General features: G+C 46.1%; 3 protein-coding genes across 10 annotated transcripts in view; 2 read left to right on the top strand and 1 right to left on the bottom strand.

The window, feature by feature from the left end:
- The window catches only part of LOC149345578 (uncharacterized), a 145518-nt gene that overhangs the window by 64120 nt on the left and 57583 nt on the right, over positions 1-23815 (top strand). The window lies entirely within an intron of this gene.
- Positions 907-12749, top strand: LOC149345580 (uncharacterized). The gene is made up of 4 exons (XM_089586140.1): positions 907-10144; positions 10233-10477; positions 10972-11226; positions 11538-12749. The coding sequence occupies exons 1-4, from the start codon at positions 9876-9878 to the stop codon at positions 11930-11932; spliced, it is 1164 nt and encodes a 387-aa protein (XP_089442266.1). The 5' UTR covers positions 907-9875; the 3' UTR covers positions 11933-12749.
- Positions 11447-16273, bottom strand: LOC149345581 (uncharacterized). Its single transcript, XM_089586141.1, has 3 exons — positions 15470-16273; positions 15177-15384; positions 11447-12833 (listed from the first exon to the last, which is right to left on the bottom strand). The coding sequence occupies exons 1-3, from the start codon at positions 15935-15937 to the stop codon at positions 12445-12447; spliced, it is 1065 nt and encodes a 354-aa protein (XP_089442267.1). The 5' UTR covers positions 15938-16273; the 3' UTR covers positions 11447-12444.

Below are 23815 nucleotides of genomic sequence, written 5' to 3' on the forward strand. Positions count from 1 at the left end.
ATTGTAGCGTTTGCCTTGCTGGGAGAGGCGGGCACGCATTGAAGCTTGCTATAAAAAAAAAAGAGAGGCAGGTGCGCGGAATTTCCCGCGCAGTCTGTCGTCGTCTCCTTCGTTGTGCGTTCCATCTGTCTTCAGTGTGCTCGTTCTTGCACCTTATACAATCCAACGCCTCATCTACTTGTACAAGCCTGTTACAAGCGTGCAAAGGAGGTGCTCTAACATGCCCCCCAAAAAGCGCTACCGCGCCTGTTTGGAGCCAAATGCGCTATCACCGAAAATTCCGCGGCAGACGACATGGAGCCGGCTGCAAAAGGAATCCGCTGCAACGTCTCAAGCACCGCAGGTAATTCACCGACTTGTTTACGTCATATGCTAGGGCCGATTCACTTTCTGCGGCGAAAATTTTTACATTCCATGAACTCATAAAGAATCCGCAAGTGTTTATTTTTTTTTCTCGAGCTGTGCAATGTTGCAAAAGCAACCTTTGCCATTAGGCTTGCGAGTCGCGAGGAGAAGCCCGCTTTTCAGTGATTTTTTTGAAGCAAAACGCGGGGCGAGCAAGTGCATATTTGTGGGTGTGGATGCGGAAAGGAGGTACGGGTCGTTACGAAATAAAAGGCATTGCAGAAGTTGAGCGAAGTAGGGACAGCAAAGAAGGGCAAACGGGTGCTGGAGCTGGACAGCTCGAAATGCCGAGCACCGGCGGCACGGATCATGACGGCACGGCTGCTGCTGCGTGATGTGCGTGCATTACCGTAATGGAGGATTTGCTTCGCTAGACTGTGCCGCGCTCCTTTGAAGCATTGCCTTTTAAATAACTTGAACCTATTCGTTTATTCTGTATTTCAACTTGCCCCCCCCCTCTTTTTTCTTTGTGAAAGGGGGGGGTAGAGCTAAAATCTGATTTTTTTTGCGGAATCGCGAGAACCTAGGGTCCTTGCACCCACCGCAGGCAGTGGTCATGCTCTTGCCTGCGCGGTAAGCATCTAGAGTTCCTGAGAAGGCGGAGCTTGCATGGCCTATCAACGTCCAAAACATTCTCTGTGATGGATGCATAGTGACGGCTGATAGCAGAACGCAGCATGCAGAAATGAGAAACAGGGCTAGGAGACGGAAATGATGCATTGAAGAATGAGAAGAGGACAGGACGAGCGGTAACTAGCAACTGAAGTTTACTGGGAAAAAAGAGATGTTGCAGCAAAGGTTGCATCTGCACATAGCGTACGTAACACCGTTACATTGCGAGAACTAAGATAAGGACACATAAAACGCGCGAGATGTCTAAGGAAAGAAATCGAAACAAACACAAAAAACGAAGGAGATGCCTGTCACAGGCATCTCCTTATTCCATTCCTCCACAGGTTATTCCTCCTCTCCAACATGTCAGCCCAATTGGCCCAAAGCATCTCCTTGCTGTCTGAATAGTAATTGCCCAGTAAATTTGCTCCTTGTGAATGTACACTGCTTCTGCCACCCTGTCAGTGCCTGTGGCACAGGACAGAAGAGTTTCATTCTCTTGACTTCATTATTATGGGAAATCGCTAAGCAGTGACTTTACTACTAATGTTAAATATCATTAAGCTGTATCTTTACACATACCCTCCCATCCTCTGCTGATGTGCAAACTTGTGGGCTTTCTCCGGTGGGTCCTTCATCCTGGCTGCCCAAACCACCCTGTATGATGTCCACACAAGCCAGGGATCCAGGAATGGGGCTCTGTGGTGGCTCAGAGGTGGCTGCCACAGGAGGGAGCTGCAAACGCCTCGGCCAAAGCGGCATCTACTGTAGGTGCCCATGTAGCAGCTGCAGACGTAGCAGTCGCTGATGTAGCGGCCGCCGATGTAGTAGTTGCCGATGCCAAAGATGCCGGTGCCGCAGGTGCCGATGCCGCACGTGCTGATGCCACAGGTGCAGCTGTAGCAGAGGCAAATGCAGCACGGGCAGGTGGAGCAGTGGCAGATGCAGCTGCCACGGCTGCGGAAGGTGCGGATGCAGCAGGCAGTGCTGCAAAGGGTTGCACAGATGCAGGCTAATGAAAAAAAAGCTTGACCAACGATTATGGTTTTTTGTAATGCGAAATTTGAGCACAGCTTAATTTTTTATATATTGAGGCAGAAAACTTGGACAACACTTAGGCTACCCTCAAGAGTACATTGTGGAGCACTCCCGCTTTATAGAGTGCAAGGCCTCTAAACTCAATGACAGCACCAACACCTATCCGAGACGTAGGGCCACGTGTCAACCACGTCCCATCATAGACAACTCTAATATTATTATTAAAGGTAGCGTCCATCTCACTGTAAACAGTGCACACAGCTGCCACAGCATCAGAAAAAAATATTGCCAACAGCTATCTCACTAGCCGGTTGGAATTCAGATTTCAGATGTTTTTGAAATGTCTTAGGGTGTAACCCTCTATGGGACACATTCATAATCGACGAGAAATCGGTCAAAGCTGTTCCCTTTTGCCAATGCTTTTTACAGCTTGCATAGCCCTCAAGTTTGCATTAAAAAATTCTACGGCCTTTCTGCGCGATGATGACTCCTTTGTGACGGTGACGCAGAGAGCGCATGTTAGCACCAATTGTGCTGCTAACCCAAGCGTTGTTCCCAGCTGAACCGAAAGTTCTGGTTGGGAGCACTGCTGGCATTTGGCATTCGGGAAAAGTGCGTTTGGGGCCGTGACTTGTGCGATAACAAACTTACCCGCTTGCTCTGTTCTGGCAAACACCTCGCTGCCACCCGTCAGTTCCATTTTCCGCACGGTCGCAGGCACGGAACTCAGCTTTGTTTGCATTAATGTATTTTAGCTATGGAACTGGTTTTTGCGACAAACAACACAGTACTGGATATAGTGTAATAGAATAATCTCTGGTGGTGCGAACGGCAAGGCGCAGGCAGGCAAGCCATTTTCTAATTGACGCCATGAGGTGGCGCCACTGCAACTTTTCATAGCACAGGAATTCACGTAATTTTGAAAAGTTTTTGTGTTATCTTGCGTTTTTCATCTCGTTTACGAATTAGAATTGCACATATATTCCTTCTTGTTGTTCCCCGTCCGTAAGTTACAATCACTAGCCTTGTTAAGGATTAAAACGCGTGTCGGAAAAGCACGTCTATAGTTACTACGCAAGGATACAACATTCCTATTGTCGCGTCGTCGGCTAAACTCTGACTTGCAGAGTGATTTTTTGGCACAAAACGCCACTGCAGAGCGACAAGCCATCAGCATGACATGCAGAGTAAATTATTTGCGTGACCATTACTGTGGTTTGAAGATCAAGACCCCCAAGCAATGTCATTTAGAATGTGTTCCCACAGCCATTTATTATTCGCACACTTTCAGAAGTAAACCGTTGAAGCTAAATTTTGTGCTGTGTTTTGAGCTCATATATGGTTTAGTGTAGTCAATTCGCTTGTAATTATGATCTGTTTACTGCTATAATGGGAGTTTTGGTGTTTTTGATATAGTAATAATTATAAAAATGATGTAACAGCTCTATGTGCACATGAACATCATATGAAGCTTTTAGCTAACTTCAGTGCAGAAATGATGACAAGAAAAAATGTTTGCAAAAATCCACAAGTTCCCTGCCATTGACTCGTTCAGAACCTACTGAATTTAAGGTGCTTTGACGCCTGTTGTTGTTGACTGGATTAATGCTCTTTGTGAAGAAATGCAGACAAGTTGTTAGGTAAAATGAAGTTATTTCTGCAGCTATGGTTTGAGCGTGTTGTGGGCATCCAAGCTTGGGTTGCTGCTTTTCCTTAACGATCCAAAACATCAAGCACGCTTTCAGAGTGCAGCTCGGAAAGGCTAAAGCATGTTATGAATGACTCTTCGAGGGGAGCCACAAATTTGAACAGCTTGCTTGGTAAAGTAACCCACCATTGTCTTTTCAGCGAACAAGCTCAGCCATGTTCAAATCGTGCGCTGCCTCCTTGGTGAGCAAAAGAAGTTTAAGGCATTATCCTTTAAACGGACAAGCTCAGCCATGATCAAATTGTCCGCTGCCTCCTTGGTGAGCAAAAAAAGTTTAAGGCATTGTCCTTTAAACGGACAAGCTCAGCCATGTTCAAATCGTGCGCTGCCTCCTTGGTGAGCAAAAGAAGTTTAAGGCATTATCCTTTAAACGGACAAGCTCAGCCATGTTCAAATTGTCTGCTGCCTCCTTGGTGAGCAAAAAAAGTTTAAGGCATTGTCCTTTAAACGGACAAGCTCAGCCATGTTCAAATCGTGCGCTGCCTCCTTGGTGAGCAAAAGAAGTTTAAGGCATTATCCTTTAAACGGACAAGCTCAGCCATGTTCAAATTGTCCGCTGCCTCCTTGGTGAGCAAAAAAAGTTTAAGGTACCTTTCACAACCCGTTTTTAGAACGCACTTTCACGATATGTATTAAGCAATATAAAATGTTAGCCTGCAGTCGTTTGATGCCACAACAACGGAAGAATGGTCAGGCACAGCTTTTGTGAGCAGGTCGTCGGCTGCTTCCAAGTTTCCAGCATCGAGAAATCTGTCAATCAGTTTCTCTCTCTCAGCTCTCCAGCATCTGCAATCAAGAGTGAATTTACAACAGCAGGCTCGCAGTGTCCTTTTGACACAAGTGCACAGGATTGCTGAAGCTCATCCCACACCGGCTGAGGTGTAGGATGAGTACTGCATCCCGATGACTGCCTGACGCTGCCAAAAAGATGTTCCACGCGGTCTTGGCTCACCCTGCTTTTCATTACGTACTTGAAACCTATATGTTCAGTCAGGTACTTGAACAGCGACAAGGTACTGCATAGTGTTACACGCAGTCCGGTTACTGTGCACTGACTTAGAAAGCCCCGTTGCTCATTTGTGTGGCGCTGCCACTCTTGACAGAAACGACAGAAAAGAATTAAACTTGTTGGCTAATGTAGAGTTGGGATGCAGTGCTTCAGTTGGAAAGCATGATGTCATGACTTGACAACGTCATGAATGGTCCTGCAGGAGCAGTGTTACGAGATGAATGTGCAGCTAAGAACTATTCAAGGTGTTATGTTAATACATTTGGCTAAACAGCAAACAAAGTGGCAGTGGTTTAATCATGGTTCAACCGAGGTAGATGAGCGATGGCTCGGTTTTGCATGGCTTAGCGTGGTTTGGTGTTTGTTTTTGGATTCTACTTGTTGAGACCTTTTAAACGATGAGTGGCTGCTTTAGTGTGAATTTCTTTTTTTAGTCACAATTAACTAACGGCACTTAATGAGGACCTGCAATTAGCGTATTTCAATCTTACTTGATATAAGCTATCCATCTGTATGTGACTTGAAACTGCAGCATAAAGTTTAATATCGAATCACTAGTAACTTTTTATTGGCAGCTAATAATAACCTACGATTTGCCCAATGCAGTGATATTCAACAGAAGCTATCCAACATATATGACGATGTTGTGGCATAAAGTTCAATATTTAATTGCAATTACCCTATTAAATGTATTTAAATTAAACCTGCAATTAGCTTAGTGCAATTGTACTTCGATAAGCTATGCAACAATATTACTTGATTGTATAGTAGAAAGATCAGTGTTTATTCACAGTTACTAATTAACAGTAAATAATTAAAACCTACAATCAGTCCAGTATAATCATACTTGACGTGAGCTATTAAACACTATATGATGTTGCTGTAGCAATTTCAATTTTTATTTGCAGTTATGTAATTAATGCTAATTTTTATTGCCTACAATTAATCCAGTGCAGTTACACTCAACATAAGCTGCCCAACGACATATGACTTGATGCACTGTCAGGTTCAGTTTTAATCACAATTAACATTTTAACTTAATTAGACAAGTAAGAAATAAAGTGTTCAGTTAGTCATGTGGTCATGCACCAGTTCACTGTAGCACACTATACTAAGCGAGACTTGTCAGTTGAAGGTCAGGTTGACAAAACGAGGCATTTTCTTTGCATCTGAAGTAGTGGAGTTATCACTCTGTGATATGCAGTACTTACTCGTAAAAGTGCACTGCCACTGTTATGCTGCCGCACAGAGGCTCTCAAACTTGGCTTTGTGCAGCTGAAGCCCATGAATTACTTTTTCGAGCTGCAACGCCAAGGAGGCTCATTTTCTCGAAATTGCTAGGGTTCATATGGCTGGGTGTGATGCCATGCATGGCCTGCAGGGTAACATTGCTTCCGTCCAGCTCCACTGCTTTGCGAATAGTTCGCATTGTCTCCTGCAAGTAAGGAAAATCAGTAAATATTTACTCCCAGTTAGAATGACTGGAACAAAAATTACAGAAAACTGTTAAGCATGCCGCTTTGTCATAAGTATTTGCCAAAGCGGTGTTTGAAAATCCAAGCACAACATCCTGTTTCAAAGGCACTTCACGAGATGAGGGAAGTCTGATATGAAGAAAAGTTGACAGTGCTCGTCTACAGGGTGTGGTGCACTGCGCTTAATGTGATCCAAGGACGCCTTGATGCCAATTAATGTCCACATGTGTTGATTCCAACTTGCGCTGTCTGATGTTACGTAGTCAACCTTCAGGCCTGGTTTATCTGCCAAAATTATGGCTTCAGTCATGATCTTGGTTAAGGTTCTGTTGCTAATATTTCCTCTTGTTGCAACTGCTGCAAAAATTTTGGTCCATTTTCCAACAAACAGCATGAAAATCAGAACCATTCCATGGTCTCATGGTGTGTTTGTCCTCATTAGATGTAAACTTGCCGAGATCCACGAAACCATCTATGTGGCCGGTTGATGACAACAGCCATAGTGGTCCAGCTGAACAGTGCTGCCACTTTAATGTGATGACGTGGTGAAAGTACCGTATTTTTCGGTGTATAAGTCACACCTTTGTATAAGTCGCATCCCTCTCCAAATGGCTGTTTATCCGGAAAAAAACATACATAAGTCGCACCGGTGTATAAGACGCACCTCTTCACTCGGTTTCTTAGAAAATTCGTTCCAGATGACGCAAATCGCGGCCAAAATTGTGGCAGCTGATAAACGATGTAAAAACTAGACAGTACTTTTCAAAAATCTTTATTTAGATACATGCGGATGGTATGTAAAGGCGCAGTCAAAAGTAAATAAAATGCGCGAGTGGAAAACTGCATCCATCATACCCTTATCTTGTGCGTCCGGCGCTCGTCACCGTCGGCTGAAATGAGTGCACGCTATTTTTACAATACAGTACGAGGATTTTGTCCGGCACTGGCTACAATGCGTATAAAGAGCAGTTCGCGCAATTAACTCTGGTGTGCCCCGCGACACGACGTAACAACAGCACTGTACAGTGAAACACTGAAGTCGGGTGTCACCATGCATGCGCTCACTTCTGGGCATACCAGAGGAATCCACTCTGTTACCCTTAAGGACCAGCGGTCGTCTTGCCTTCGCATTGCATGCCCTGCCCAAGCCCATTTCTGCCTCTTGATTTCAACTAGCATGTCATTAACCCGTGCTTGTTCCCTCACTCACTCGCTTCCTCACTCGCTTCCGATCTCTTAATGTTACACCTATCATTTTTCTATCCATAGCTTGCAGCATAGTCCTTAACTTAAGCCTAACCCTCTTTGTTAGCCTCCACGTTTCTAAGAAAAAATTGCACAAAAGTACGTAACATGTGGGCGCTAACCTTGTTGCCACATGTGCTGTGCCACTCCATTGTGCATGTGCCCCGTGGTGAAGTAGTGCGGTGCATTCAGTGGCAGCAAGGTTAGTGCACACATGCTATGTACTCTGTTCTGAAGTCAAATGTTTTGTCTACACGGTGTATGTGCTGTTTTTATGCTGACGTTACATGTGCTGCAACTGAGTTAACATGACATGATCTGTTTATACGGCTACATCCCATGTTCTGTTGTGATGCTGCACTGTACATTACATAGCAAAGGTGCTAAGATATGCATGTCCTGTAGCATTTATCAGCAGTCCATGGCCAGTTTTGAATGTTGAGTGAACACATGCTGTTCAATGCTTTATGGCACATAATACGCAATGTTACACTCCCGTATTTTTTGATCGGTGTCAGGCCCACGTTCAGGTCAGAGGCATGCTATGCATGGCAAATTTGTCATATCTGTAGCCTTTCACTTGTAGTTGATGCAATAACACATCTGTGTGTATAAAGCTAGAAAAGCCACAAAATTTGTACATATACATGTGCCTATATGCAGTACTTTTTTGCATTTCCTTCGAAATGTTCAGGTAGAAATGCAATCTAGGAATAATTATTGCATATAAATGAAATAGTTTGAAAAAGTTTTAATTAGGAACACAAAGATACAAAAAATAGCAAAAAGCAAGCTATACACAGAATGTACATTGAATGATATAAATAAAGCTACTAAATCCAATATCTAATCCGATATCAGAGTTCATGAACACACTAAATCTGAGCTACACAATAATCCAATAAGCTTCAATAGCAGAGTTCATAAGCACATTAAATCCGAGCCATGCAATCTTGCCACTTTTTTTTGAACTTGTCAAGCTGCTGAAGGGCACTGTGCACTTTTGGGTGGACTGAGGTTATCCTCCGGGAACAACTGCCGGCTCCCTTCCTCTGGGTACATGGCCACCAGTTGCCTGAAAAGAAAGACACATTTAGAAGCTAAATCATCCCGCTTGGACCTGCAGAATTTTAGGGCTAGTCTAAATGCATAGCTGCCTCTGTTAGTACAGCCGTTAGGTTGAGTTCGATTCCCAGCAGTCCAATGCTCTTAGCGCCGCTTCTGTGGAAATAACGATTCATATGAACATCGTTTACATGGTTATACTAGCTTTTCAAGCAACACAAAGCAATAAAAGCACACATAGTAAGGCACGCTGTGATGCCAAGAAAGCAAATAGACACCTTTAGCATACCGTGTACCGTGTTACCGTTACCGTTACCGGAGTACCGGGGACACGACTGCGCATGCGCGACTTTTACCGTAGGCGACCACGGTACCGGGACGCGCTTCTTACCGTGATAACGTAATGGCCGACAGCTTGCGCCTTGATTTTAGTACTAGAAATTAGCGTTTTGTGCTGTCTCTCTCCCTTCAATGGCCATTATTGATCATATTTCCGATAAACAGTGCCCTAATCTCGGTTCGAAGCTGCTACTGCTGCTTGTGATGATTTTGCGTGAAAAAGTCGCCGATGGCGAGCATAGCGCGGCGGCATATCAAGCGAGTAGCCCACAATTAGCGCTTCAGCGAAGACTCGCACACCCATTTGGCCAAGTGACGCGACCTGAGCAGTATATTATGTCCTGTTTACTTTCGCTTGCTTAAATTATTTCAGTTATTGCATTGTGCACTAACGTGAGAAATTTCTGAACGAGTAAGCGGGCTCCGATTCTGGGCGTTGGGATGATCGGACGCCAGTGCTCTCACCCCAAAAGCGCCGAAATATGCCTGTGTAGGTGAGCAAGCGTAGTCTGCGCAAGGCAGAAAAGGAATCTCAAGTTGGGAGGGCCAGTTCGCTTTCTAGGGCTGAAATGAAAGTCTGAGCGCTGAAACGATGTAACCCGCAATTTCAACAGTAAGCTTAAATACAAACAACTGCGTTCAGCATTGCGTATATAGCCGAGGCGTACAGCGTTCGCCTCCCGCCGCTGTCCGGTGAAAGGTAAGTGGTTCGACACCCGCGCCTGGTCTATTTTTTTTCTTTTTTTTTTTGCATTGATATTTAATTTCTAACTCCTCTTCCCCCCACAAAAAAAAAAAAAAACATCCTATCTTTTTTTATTAGAATAATCATGTACTGCACTGGTGTTGGCAGCCTGCCAGCGTCAACGCGGTTGGTCGTGAGCCAAACGATGTCGCATCCATTTCAAGTCAAAAATCACAACAACAACACGTGGAGAGTAGCACGCTTTGCAATTGACAGCTTCTCTACAGCTTCTCCATGGCGTGCCCGCAACCATCACAGCCTGCCCCGCTGCCGCAGCGACCTGAAGGGGGTGGTGAACGCAATCGCTTCACACCAGCGATAGACATCGTCCTTCTGCAAGAAGTGCTGCGGTTCGTGCCTTTCGCTGATGCTGCCAGGTGGTCGGACGTTGTTAACAACGTGAACGCGTCCACAGGCCGCAACTTCACCATGCGCAGCGTCAGGGAAAGGCACGACCTGATCCTTACGCACTTCTTGCGGAAGGACAGAAGGAATTTGAGGAGGTAAGTGTTCCTCGCGTCTTAATCGCGTAATACTTCGAAATTCACGAAGTACACTCGGAAGTCACAGCGGTCTTTCTTATTTAAACAGGTCGGGAACAGAAGAGGAGTACACCACCCGCGACCAGCTGTTACAAGAAGTCGCCGACCTGGCGCGGGACCATGGCTACAAGCCGAAGGCACCGGCCAAGAGGGCGAAGGCGCCCGAAGAGTTGCAGCTGCGGCCGCGCCCTCCGTCTGCCACCGCCACCGCCGAGAATGACAAGAGGGAGGCAGACAGAGAGAGGCGAGCAGCCACAGTTGTGTCTTACGCCAGGGCGTCAGCTCGAGCGAGAGGTAAGAGAAAATCTTAGTTATACGTTTAACCAGCCTCTACATTCTAGACACCTTGTTACCAAACAGTTCCCGAGTACATTAGGCTACAGTGTCAGCAGCAATGGGATAAAAAGCAATCTGCTGTTAATACCTTTGATTTGCGACTGTTACAATTTCAATTGTTCACTGTGCTGCAATATATCTGAATCCAGTGAAATGTCTGCTTTGCTATATTTTATTACAAAACATTTTTTGCCATCATGACGTCACTGCCTGCGTATGGACATATCCACCATTTTTTCACTTAAGAAAATATGCATGTTTTTTCTATAACGATGAACGTGTAGACCAGGAGTTGTTGTGCCACTGTGCTTGCTGATGGTGCATAAATTGGTGCAGACTTGCAAACACAATTTTATTTTGTATAAAGCAAGCAGAACAAAATGAGGTTGCACGAATTATGACATGCTGCCCATGTGACACTCTGTACTTGACATAACAATTTATTACTCCAGACCACAGCACCAGTCAATCCCCGCAGGACATCCTGCTCAACATCTATACGGACGATGCCAGCTGCGAGACTACCCAGGATCAAGATCTGCCGGGTAGTCGGACTACACTTGATACAGCAGTGCGGAGTGATGTTGCAGCAGGCACCTCCGCAGAAACACCAGCTGACAGCATCGCTGCTGTTCGCAGCCCTCTACATCCAGCAACTGCTGGTTCATGCCAGACACCGTCTGGTGTTCGCATGATGCCATTGCGAGGTAAGCAGACTATTTTTTGAAAGATTACATGATCGCTTCTACCGAAAAACCCTTATGGCCTGCACTGGCACATATGACACTTGCATGTGCAAACACTTTACCATGTCAGTATTAGCCTTTATGTGCAATGCATCAGAACATGGCATTAGTAATTAAAAGGACGAATATGGATGCTGCAATTCGTTTCAGCATGCATAACACTACCTTAGCGCAGAGCAACATTTCACATGCTAAGCACTGCCCAATATTTTTAATTGCAAATTCAGCTCTGCGAGGTGCATTCACCACTCCGTTGAATTTTTTTCATACAGGACTGCAGAACAGGAGTTCTGCGACTTTGGATTATTTGCAGGGGCGCGGAACCATCGAAAGCCGCCGCCTGGACCTTGAGGAGCAGCGACTTGTCCTCAAAAAGCAGAAGCAGGACCTTGCGGCTCAAAATAAAGAGAATGAGCGCATTATGCGCTCAGAAGAGAGGGCCGAAGAGCGCCGCATTTTAGCCGAAGAGAGGGCGGAACTCCGCCGCATTCTCTCAGAAGAGAGATTAAAGAACGAAGCCATAATGGCTACTGAGCGCGCTGAATTGCGCAGAATAATTGCTGAAGAAAGAACGCAACATTCACGCATGATGGAGGAAATGATGCAGCAGCAAAAAATTCACCTCAATCTCATAGACACCCTCCTCAAGCAAATAAATAAAACATAAATCTGGAGGAATGCAATCTGTTGTCCGAGACTCTTGCTTCTCCTCCCTATTTGCTCTCCAAGGGTGTCGATATGCTTTCATGTGAAGGTTAAATGTCTGGCTCTGCACTATTTCCTGGTTCAACATGAAAAGGGCTGCGACGGATAAAATTCATGTATCTGCCAGCCAAAAAAAAAAATGGCTTTCTGCAGTGTCTTTTACAGAACATGGAATTCCTCTATAGCACAAAGCACGCTGAAGTCACTGCTAGCATAATGCAAGTCATACTGAGTGCATGCATATCCGTAAACAGCACTGCTAGAGAAAAGATAATGAATGTTACATGCATAGGTTTCCACGTAGGGTCAAATTTCATTGAGGACTGAAGCTGGCTCACTTTATCTCCTATATCTCCTACTGAAATTGATTCAGGAAAACAAGCACCCAGCTCTAGCAGCATGTTTTGCATGCAAGGATGAACATATATTTAATAATCCAAATTTACCCTCGAGGAAATCAATGGTGTGACCTCTTCAAAATGGCACTAAATATTCATCAAGTGCTGGAGCATCCAAATCAAAAAAATCTGTCACTTGGCTGCCATACAGGCATGTATGGCAGTTGGCAAGGAGGGTGGCGACTTTGTACATGCGCCCTAAAGCCTGCACATGAAGCCTCTGGTTTTTGTGGTAATCTACAAATGCAAAGTCGCCAGCCACCTTGCCAAAGCCCCACTCCACGGCTTGTCGTACCGTGCTCATGGCACGGTTGAAGTGGGCCTCGTCAGGCTGCAGATTTGAACCTCCATAGGGCTTGAACAGTAGAGGTCGAAGGGGATACGCAGGGTCTCCATAAATGACATACTTGTGCCCTTGCACAAGCTTTTCAAGGTTATTGTACAGCATGGTCTGCCGCAAAATACCTGCAATTGTGAGAAATGTGTTCGTAAAGCAGTAAACTTGGGGAGGGGCATAAACATACATGAAAAAAGTGCTATGCTACTACTAGCAGCACGTACACTTTGATGCACTGCATGTGAATGTCGACGATGTAGATGAGATGAAGGCACGAGAAATTACTCTTCGTTTTATCCATGCACCTGTCTTACCACCTTGACATGTGTACCACAAAATTAGGAGAGACATGGCTCAAGTCTACCTTAAGTAGAAAAATTTAGCACACCATGTGCTGGGTTACTATTACCAGAGTACCACACTGACCATGTTTTTTTGCTGCCCTTTAGCAAGAGCAGTGTTGGTGAAATTCCTTGTCAATTGGTTGACTGACTTGAAAGTGCAAGATCTCTCTGTTGACAGACAGCTGTTCAGTACGCAACAAAATTCAGTTTCTGGAGCACGCAGATGTGATTTTCATGCTGGTGAACTGCTCAACCATGCTGCAGCCACTCGACCAAGGCATAATACAGTCTATGGAAGCCATTTGCAGTACATCACTGGTGCACCGGATTCTCTTGCACCTCTGCAACATGGCTGAAGACCCAACCGAAGTGAATGCTAGGCTACCAGCCTAGTGGCACGTGTCACACAGCCCTGTATGTAACTACTACCAAAGAGCTGGGTTTACTGCAGCTCACAACTCTGCTAATGACGTTGTCAGCAACTGTGCCGACAATTGTAGTGCTGTCAGTGCTGCCACGCATCTCCAAGGATTGCTTGGCACCTATCAAAGCATGTCAACAGAGAATCAAGAGTGCTTCTCGAAGAGTACACCTTACTCAATGGCAGGGTGTTCATCTGCTAACAGGTCACAAAGCAATTAAAGACAACTGAGAGACTCACGAGGACAACCAAGCAGACAGCGACTTCAAATCGGCCGAAGAGCCAAGGGTGGTGCTAATCCGTAAAACAAAACAGGCGCTTGACGATTGTAACTGTTTACTGCGTCCCTCTGGGACCTTCCGACTCTGCACGTTCTCAGCATAGACTGTATCAGGACAGCCATAGATGCAGTTACTTACTTCCTCGTATAACAAACCCTTCTAACAAAGAATTCTTTAGCTCCCATGTGTCTCGTTATTGAGGCGTCTGACTTGAGAAATGAAGCCATCCTTTTTTACACATCTTCTCAAATTGTGCACCAACTTGCCCAGCAACGTGTCTTACTGCCAGGTGTTTGACCGTTCAGAGAGGCATTTGACGCTGCAGAGGTGTTTCACACTACATAGGCGTTTGACATCACAGTGCACTCAGTGCCCACAAGTTTGACGAGTATATACACATAGTGGAAGTCCTTCCATGGCACCAGAAATCAAGACCCGCATAGTAGCTAATACACATAACCAAAAAATGCAACCAGTACGTATCGAGGCACGGCATAGAGTATCAACATACTCTTCTTGACATGCCAGATCGGAACAGAGTACTGAAAGGTTGAACCAAACATCTTTTGATATAACGGCATGCCTTCTTATAAAATAAAGTGTAAGTAAGGCACTCCAGGCTAATGCAGTTGCCACTGCAAGTCAGATTAGAAAAAAAACACAGAAAGCGCTCTGAGCTGAAGCAGCCAGAGCTCTCTATATAGCACAGAAATAACCTTGAGCCACCTGAGTGTGTTTGGGTACTGAGAAAGAAGCATGTGAAGCCAAAAAACAAACAAGCCAAACTGGATCCAAAAACAGAAAAGAGCTAGCTAACTAGCTAAGTACCTAGACACAGTCAAGGGCTACAAAATATGGAGCGAAAGAGAAGACTGCTTTTTAATTAGCACAAACATCACCTTTGACATGGACTGCTTCCCACACAAGATCATCCAGGCTGCAAGTGTTCAAATATGTATGTAGCAACATCCTTACAGCCAAGATTCATGAAACTGAAGCCATAATATTAGTCGTTGAATGTAGCCATGTGAGACTGTAACGACACTGAAATAGCTGAAGACATCACACTGAATGAGATAAATCACAGAAATAATCAAAGGGAAAATAGGACCGTGATGATGCTTAAGAAGTGATCCATCAGGCAGTAAGAGCTCGCAGAGCAGCCATGCGTTATGGCAGACGACAGTGTTCAGGTAATGAGACAATCAGAGGTTGCAAACAAGCAGCTGCATTCAAAGGAATTTCACGACTGCTGGAAAGCCTCCAACTCTCTCCGACGATCAACCTCCCGTAGCGCAGTCCCGCTTCACATATACGTAAAAACCAACAACATATGCAACCAGTCCTGTCATAAATATTTTTAAACGTGTCTCGGGTAACTACATTTTGCGCACGAAGACTGAGCGAAACTGGAAAAACACTAACCAGCATCGTGGCGTCGTCCGCAAAACGGTCCGTCAAGTTGGCAGATGATGCCATTAGCAGCCATAACTGCCTGATATTTCAGCACATGGCACCTTTTATGTCCCGAAAAGTATTCCTGTTGGTCCACCGACGGCCGGCAGATGCGCCGAGCCGTCCCGTCGATGAAGCCCCAACAGTTCTTTAGCGGGGCCCCTTTTGCGTGGACAGCCTGCGAAAAACGAAAAACAATAGACAGAAAAGAAGACGGTGGTTAGGAACCTCCCGCTTTTCCCAGAAACGAAAAATCACCTCACCTGCGAGAGAACATCGAGGCTGGAAAGGGTCAACCAGCGGTGCGTCGTCAGGTCCGCAAGCAAGTGAGCAAAGTAATACTCGATGTGAGCCATTACTTTGCCCACAATGCTTGAAATCACTGATGTGTGCCGTCCGAAAAGGATTTCCAAGTCCAGGAGCCTATTAGGGTAGGCAAAACGCCGCAGGAGCATGCAGAGCGCCTCGTCACCTGGCACCTGCACCCGCTGCGCGCTCACCACCACATCGGGCATCTTGAGGCAGCGTTGGAGGTCATGCATATCGTGCTTCGCGAACCTGAACAGATTGCGAAATGTGCGACCCGGCATGTTCTTCAAGTTTATGAAGCCATATTCTCCCAGAGATCGTCGCCCCTCCTCCTCTTCGGCATTCAACGCGTAAATGTCCTCGATCTCCTGCCATGACAGCGCGTCGAGCAGGAGGAGGTCGTCAAGGACGCTGTACGGCATGCTTAAAGCTGCGACGACCTTTCACGCACGAGTGCGGTCGCTACACACAATACACGCACGATTAAAAACACACGACGAAGCAGCAATACCAGCGAAATGATGAAATGCCAGCAAAAGCACGCGAGAAACCATCCATGCGAGAAAAACTCGAGAGAAGGTAGATTGATGACGATGACCGAGGGAGAACGTAACTCACATAACTATTGAAGCCGATTTTGTTTGTTGTTAGTGCATATCTCAAAAATATATAAAACAATTCACCATATAAGACAAGATTCCTTTTTGCGGCGTTGTTGTCATTACATCTTACATTATTATTTGTGTTGTGCTTTTTATTTTCCGTTCTTTCTTACTTCCGCCACGAGGGTGCGCTCCGGTTGAGCCTACGGTACACGGTACAGGCGCACGGTACGCTAAAAGTCTTTTCGGGCGCGTTTTTTACGGTACACGGCGGCGCATGCGCAGTCGGGCTCCCGGTACTCCGGTAACGGTAACGGTAACACGGTACACGGTATGCTAAAGGTGTCTAATGACTCTAGTATTAGGCAGGCAACAGTAACTTGTTCCAGACACTGCAGTTACCGTATATTGCCGATTATAAGTCGACTCCGATTTAAGTCGACCCCCCAACTCGCGACCCCCTGTGGGCAAAAAAAAAAGACTCTGAACTTAGTTCGACACTGCCGCACCCTGCGGTCCTAGCTCGCCCAAAAAGTTTTTCACTAGGCCGAGTCATAAAGAAACATTTATTCATTCATGAGACATCTCTGACTCGTCGTCGCTTGCGAGGACACAGTCGCGATCATCATCTTATGAGCCACTGCTGCCGCTGGTCGTCGGAAGCGGTGCCGAGATGCCGCACGTGGAAAATGCCGCAGAGACCATGTCTGTTGGTAGTTCATACCAGGCATCATTTACCCACAATTGCCTTCTTAACTTTCTGCACAGCTTCTTATTGTTCCTTGTTCCACTGCCACTTGGCCCCTTTAGCTATGAGGGCATACAGCGGAGCCAGCACAGTGGTCAGATTGGGCAAAAACTTGCCGTAATGATTTACAAGTCCGAGAAAAGCTTTCAACTCACTCACCGAAGTAGGTTCTGGGGCTTCGACAATGGCTTTGATGTTATCGTCCTTCGGTCGCAGACCCTTAGCATCGATCCGAAGGCCGAGAAGAGTGACTTCGTCTTGCTGGAATTTGCTCTTATTCTTGTGCAGTTGGAGACCGTACTCCCACAGGCGCTGCAGCACCCTCTTCAGCCTTGATACATCGCCCTTTTTTTCACCGATGATAATATCATCCAGGTACACCTGCACTCCTGGAATATAGCTGGAGTAGAACTTACACCAAAAGGTAATCTGTTGAAACAGAAGAGGCCTTTCTGAATGTTGAAGACTGCCATCTTTTTGGCATCCCCGTCTAAAGGTAGCTGGTTGTAGGCGCCAGGACATCTTGCGCAACCAGTTGGTCCAGCGCTTCCGACATTTAATGCCTCAAAGCGTAGGGGACCGTACGGGCCTTAAAAAACCTTGGTCACGCATTCTCTTTCAGCTGCAATGTCACCGGTGGCCCCCTTGCATACGCCGAGTCCTGGAGCAAACACGTCAGCATATTCTTTGAGCAGCTCATTCAATTCCGTGCTGGCAGCTTTTATCTCGACCGGTTGCACACTCGCGACCACACGTGACAACATTACCACCCCAGCTTCTTTGAATGCCTTGATTGTGTCTCTGCCACACAAAGATGGTCCGACGCTGTCGACCACTATGACCGTACCTGGAATGGCTTTCCCGTCGCACGTAGCAGTCATACTGAGCTGTCCGACAACTGGAAGTTCGCCCAATAGGCAGGATAGCTTAAGCTGTGATTTGCGCAACGACCGCCACAGCGCCTCGTACTTCGGGAACGTAGTTACGGAGATGACACTCACGGGTGATCCTGTGTCCACCAGCATAGTAAGAGGGACGTTATTCCAATTAATGTCCTTCTAAATTGGCCGAACCTTGCGGATGCTGGCTTCTTGGTGGAGAATCGCTGCAATAGTGTAGAGGGCTTCGCTGTCATCCGAGCTCGTGTCCCCTGCTGCTGCCATTGCGTAGGAGCCCTGGCGTCGTTGGCCTCCCGGGTGCGATACGTGCCGAAGGAAACTTGTGCTGGACTGGCACATTCGGCGCAGATGTCCTCGTTTGCCGCACCGGTAGCAAAACGCGTGAAGGTGTTTGCATTCCCCCTCGGTGTGCGACTCGCCACCACACCTTCCACATGTATCGCGCTTCTCCAGCCTTGGGCGCGGCTTCAATGAACGGCTCTCTTGACGGGCAAAATGTACCTCTCCTGGCTCTGCAGAGTGCATGCTTTTGGCATTCTGGGAGCTTTTCTGTGCCGAGACAGCAAAGTCTTCCGCCTCTTCTAGTGTAAGCTTCCATTGAGTCGGTAAATGTCGCTGGACGTCTTCATCTTGCACACCGCACACAATTCTGTCCGTAATATTCGCTCCAGTGACGTTCCGAAGTTGCACTTCTCCGCTAGCCGTCTAATTTCCACAGTGAAGTCATGGGCTTTACACATCATACACTGGCTGCCGACTACAAGGTTCACAGTTGTGCCACGTGTACTATTCGGAAAAGCACGGTAGTACTTGTCTATGGTGGTGCTAAAAGAAATGACAGGAGATGGTAATTGGCAGTACTAGCTAGCATCGAGTGCAGTGGCGTTAACAGATATTGAAGACACATCCAGGTTCCCTTCCACATTGGCTGACATTTACTTTAAATGCACATGACAGGAAATGCAACACATATGTGCACACCTGTCATGCAAAATGACACGCTTGAGTGCATCTTGAACTAAAGAAACTGCTAGTATGACGGTTAATCATTACTTTCATTTATTATAAATTGCTTTAAACACCATATTCACCTTTGAAACCATGGACTTGGTGGCAGCTTTCCAAGTCACACCAGTGATACTTAGTTCTTCCATATCTATGACAAATGCATTGAGGTAGAGCGCCATGCCACGATCTAACTGACAAAGCAGACAGCAGCGCATATTTTTGCTGCACATATGGTGGAAGTTCATTTATGATCAGCTGCATTGGCCAGATGGAGTATTTTGAAGATTTGAAGACGTGGCTGCCATCGGCATTGAATATAAGGCTCAGGTCATCTGAGGACAAGTTTCGCCTAAATTCCTTGTACACTGACCCGTCTGTAATATCAGACATCTCATTTGTGTCTAGTTGGTGCTTCAGGTTGATTGTTTGGAGCCTGCCATGAAGTACGTTGGCAACTGAACCATCCGTGAGGAGTGATGACAGCTTTTTTTGATCGGGCAGAGTTATAAATAAATCTTCGTCGAGCAACATTCACCGGCCACTGTAGTGGCGTCTGCATATGGAGCAGTTTTCCTGTTCATGATTTCTGCCAGCAAGATCTCCTGGAACTTCTGCGACAAGCTTCATGCACGGTGAGCAGTAAAAGTGGAACCTCTCCTTGTGAAATCCAACTGCAACGCTTTTCTTAAAATGATACTTCGTCAATGGAGCTTTTCTTAAAACGATACTTCATCGATAGAACATTACATCTATCAAGAATATATAATATCAGTGTTTGAAGTGCTTCGAGTGCCTTCCATGACAATGACAAAATTCAGTCAGTGCAAGCAAGTCCTCAACTGTTAAAGTCACTGCACTGCATCTGATCTGACGTCTCAGGGTCTTCGCAAAAAACAGGCAGTTTTGTGTGATCGCTTGACGATGTGGGAGTCTCCGCAGGGCCTGACCATTGGTAGCCGCTGCCATAATTGTTCCCATCATGATGCCTCGCCTGTGGTGATGTCTGCGCTGGTGAAGGTGACTGCGTATGTCCTTGTTCTGGCTAAGATGAGCTTATAGATCCTTGTTTGGCAATGGTGGCCACGGAGATCCTCGCGCTGTTGACGTTGGGTACCTGTCCCCATGCACTGGCAACGATTGGCGGTAGGCCCTTGAGCTGGAGACTGGGAGCGCAGACATTTGTAGATAACTTCTGGTGAAACACAGAAGGCCAGCATCACTGCCTGGGTCAAGGTACTGCCGGTACCGCTTTTTTCCTGTGGCCCATTCTTTCACCACACTGTGACAATAACACCACGACCATCATCCCAATGGCACTTGAACATCGACCAAAGATAAGCCCTAGGCCTGTTACCTAAAGAAAGGGATTGGTGTTGCTGCTGCAGGATTTGGATATATTGCTTTCCCTTTCTAACGGGCGGCCCTTAAGAAAAAAAGAAAAAAAAACTCAAGTGTCCTAGCCTATTTTGAAGGAGGTCCTACAGTTAAAGAAAACATTGTAATCCACAGCACTACAGTCAGGTTGCGAAGCGCCTGGTTTGACAAGCCGGACTGTTGATAACACCGATGTGGCTATCCCTCAGCAGCTCATGGCGCTGATTCAGAAGACAATTTGCGCATTTAAATTACACGAAGATGCTACTAAAACTTGTAACTGTGCACAAATTGTTTTGTTTTATAAATTCTGCGGTGAGTGACATGGATTGTTAGGAAAAATGCAGCTAAGGGTCCGGGCTTTACATTTTTGTTCTTCGCAAAATGTTACTATCAGTGGTACGCAATATTAAGTGAAGCACTGTTAATGCTGGCATTTGACAATTTTTGTTCCTTGCAAAGTGTCATTACCAGCAATGATGTGCCATATAAATGAAACGTTGCTTATTCATATTTGCTTATAAAACTCAGCTACTTTCCATGTTCGTCAGAAGTCAGATGAAAAACTTTGTTTGCTTTGTGTGTTGGGAAATAATACACTGAATAACAAAGGTTTCATAAAAAGATGTTTTCCTTTAATAAAGTCTATGAATGCTGTTGGCCATTTTCATTAAGCATGTGCCTGAGCCTGTGGACTTATAATGCACATGACTGGATGGTCGTTTACAGGATCATCACGCACAAGTGGAGACTGGAAATTTGTCAGAAGTGCACACACTACCCGCATTTCATTTATGACTGGTCCCAGAGAGAGCGGGATCGGCCTGTCAAATATGTGAAAGCTTTTTAAGCGCTGAATGCGCCTTTCAACATGTATGTGCAGAGAGGCATATTCCTGTGTTTCCTGTACCTCCTCTTCATTGAACTGGTTTCTTGTGTAAGAAAAGGCCGAGTGTTCCTAGCAAAAATTTCCAATAGGAAAAACGAATAGCCTATATGGTATGGGGTCACTCCGCGTCCAGCCGGCCGGGAAGGCGAGCTTCCGTGTTGGCTACACGCAGGCGTTTCTCGTGCGCGAGACTCGTGTCCCCAACCCGTGGCGCAGAGTCACAGCCACGGTGGGTTCGGACGAAATAGGCAACGACAGAGTACACTAGGAAACAGTTTATTAACCTAGCGCAAGGCAAAGCACACTGCGGAAGAATGTTCTATCCGATAATATAAGGTTCAGTAGCTTACCAAGTCGTCGTCGTCCGGCGTTGGATAGTCCGGGAGTCGCGGGCAGGAAGGGCGTCGGCGGGGCAAAGTGGCAGTAACACCGCGGCGAGAAGAGAGCCGTTCCCGCTGCGAGCTCTCCTTAAACCTGTACGACATTGCCCCGCCCTTGGGCAACCGGTTGCCTTCAAGGAAAGTCGATCACCCCGTCCCTAAGACGCCAGTGCATAGGCGTGACGTCACGTCCGAGCTGGTAGTGAGGAGAGTGGCCGGGTGCCCCCTCTCCCCACGCCCGGCGGCGCGCGCTTTCGTCGCGTGACTCAGTGAGGGATATCTGTATATCCCACAATGGTTATTGACACCAATAGGCTTATTGGTCATATAAGCCTTCAGGACCAATAGCTGTATATGGCCATTAAGCTATGGGTCCGTTAGATGTATATGACCATTAGACTATGGGTCCAATAGCTCTATTTGTCCTATAGCATATTGGTTATATTTGATAATTCCCAATAGGTCGTCTAGTGCAGACCTCTTGGCTGTTATGCAGCATGCAGCCTCAGGGATGTCAGGATAGATAAAACGGTTTTTCACTTGAGAAGTTCACATGTTCTTTAGTAGTTGACTTTTCGTCACGTCTGCAATTTTCATTGCGAGCGTCCTTCCCAGGCTGCGGTTCCGCTCCATCACGTCCTGGCCACTGCAGCGCTTCTCCAGGCAGTGCTTGAAGAAGGCTGCAAAAGAGCACTTGCATAAGAAAGCAGCTAACACCACTAAAATCTGGGTGTTCGCAGCGAATGAGATCACAAATGCAAAAATGAAAAATAAGCCATCAGAACTCTTGCATTCGGAGAAAGCATTAGGCTGGCTGGCCCAGCCATGCATGCATGCCTAAATTTATAATGCGTGAAGGGCCACATGGCTGAGTCAATGTATAATGTATGTCCTGAACATGTAAAAATCATTAGGTAAATATGTTGCTCAAACAACAGGCCTTGCACATGTACTAGCATAACTTATGCCCAAATATGTGCTTTTCTCTGCTAACATTCATTGCAAGCATAACGCGTGCTTGCCGTCTGCAAAGAACTAATACTTTTGCAAAACTCTGAAAACCAGCTTTCCTACATAGGAAAACCTCAATCTTTACTCTGGCGGCGTGGACCGTCACCGCGGGGTGAAGTATGGTTTAGTGCTGAAGACTTTTTTCACACTGCGTACTGTTCGCACCCAGCTGGCACAGCTGCAAATAACGTACCACTTCCTTCGCGACTAGCTGCAATGCGGGGTAGGCGGCAGGTGTATTACCCTTATGAAGCTTACCCTTCATCGCCGCGGAGCAACACACAGCTAATGCAAACAAAAAAATATACCAACTCTATGACAAGAAAGGCGTGGAGCATTATATATCCTCACTGTCAGCACTGCACCCAATTCCTAGCTGCCACCAAAGCCGATCGGGCCGCCATGGTGTAGAGGCTTTTCCTAATTGTGAATTAAGGAAGCTGACCTCCACAGTTTTACGAAGGGTTCGCAAACACACAACATTTAGTTGTAGCTGTATGCATGCTGTGTGCTTTCTTACCTCCTGCATGGAATCCTCGCTTCCGTCCGAATCGTCGCTGGCTGACGGCGGCGGCGGTGGAATCGGCACCCTCATCCCGCACTTTTCTGCATCATCATTGGTCACTACAAGATTGCACAACGAAATGAGCTTGAATTAAGTGCTGAAAGAAATATCACGCGGGGCATGACAACTGCACTTACCATAAACGCGCACAACTTGGGCCTTGAAATATCCGCTCTGCTTGTCGTCCTGCCAAAATACTTCATACCATTTGCTGGATGAAAAGTCACAGACTGTTCTGGGCTTAAACAACCGGAATTCGTTAGTATCAACTACGGCTTTATGGTTGTCGTCACGAAAGCGCACGTGCGCATACATGGCACTGCAAATTGCAAGCTATCAAACACGTGCAACGCCTACGTGATCACACAGGCGGCAAGATACGGGAAGAAGGGTGGCTATGTATTGGTGGCGTTACCTGCTTTATCCTTTGTATTGGGTGGTAGCTAGCACCGCCTAGCCTATGATTCCACCCCAGCCAGTCATTGAATTTTCCTCTTATTTTCGTCTGTTCCTTTTAAGCATAAATTTTATAAAGAACTATGCTTTTAAGACATCTAACTTGACAATTATGCAAGGAAAAACTATCGATATCAGACTGGAGGTCATAACCAGACTTGCAATGTTGCCAGGTTATTTCGATGGTAACTAACTTGGCAACACTGCACCGAACCATCCTAGGACACAAATGCGCACAAGACAGTAAGGATTTCCTTCTTCAAGTAACTTATTGATCTTGTGTTAAAATACTCCACTTGTAAATCTTTATTATGTAGCTCATGGTGTCAGAAAGTATGGAACTAGACACCATTACCAAGTGGCTACGA

Source organism: Amblyomma mixtum, chromosome 4 (genome assembly GCF_055824585.1).
Source record: "Amblyomma mixtum isolate Tamu chromosome 4, ASM5582458v1, whole genome shotgun sequence".
NCBI classification, from domain to species: Eukaryota; Metazoa; Arthropoda; class Arachnida; order Ixodida; family Ixodidae; genus Amblyomma; species Amblyomma mixtum.

Coding starts and splice junctions, on each gene's coding strand:
- LOC149345581 (XM_089586141.1), bottom strand. CDS start 15,937: ATGCCGTACAGCGTCCTTGACGACCTCCTCCTGCTCGACGCGCTGTCA. Junction 15,385..15,469: donor GCCTCGATGTTCTCTCGCAG/GTGAGGTGATTT, acceptor CGTTTTTCGCAG/GCTGTCCACGCAAAAGGGGC. Junction 12,834..15,176: donor CGGACGACGCCACGATGCTG/GTTAGTGTTTTT, acceptor TCACAATTGCAG/GTATTTTGCGGCAGACCATG.
- LOC149345580 (XM_089586140.1), top strand. CDS start 9,876: ATGGCGTGCCCGCAACCATCACAGCCTGCCCCGCTGCCGCAGCGACCT. Junction 10,478..10,971: donor GGCGTCAGCTCGAGCGAGAG/GTAAGAGAAAAT, acceptor TTATTACTCCAG/ACCACAGCACCAGTCAATCC. Junction 11,227..11,537: donor TCGCATGATGCCATTGCGAG/GTAAGCAGACTA, acceptor TTTTTCATACAG/GACTGCAGAACAGGAGTTCT.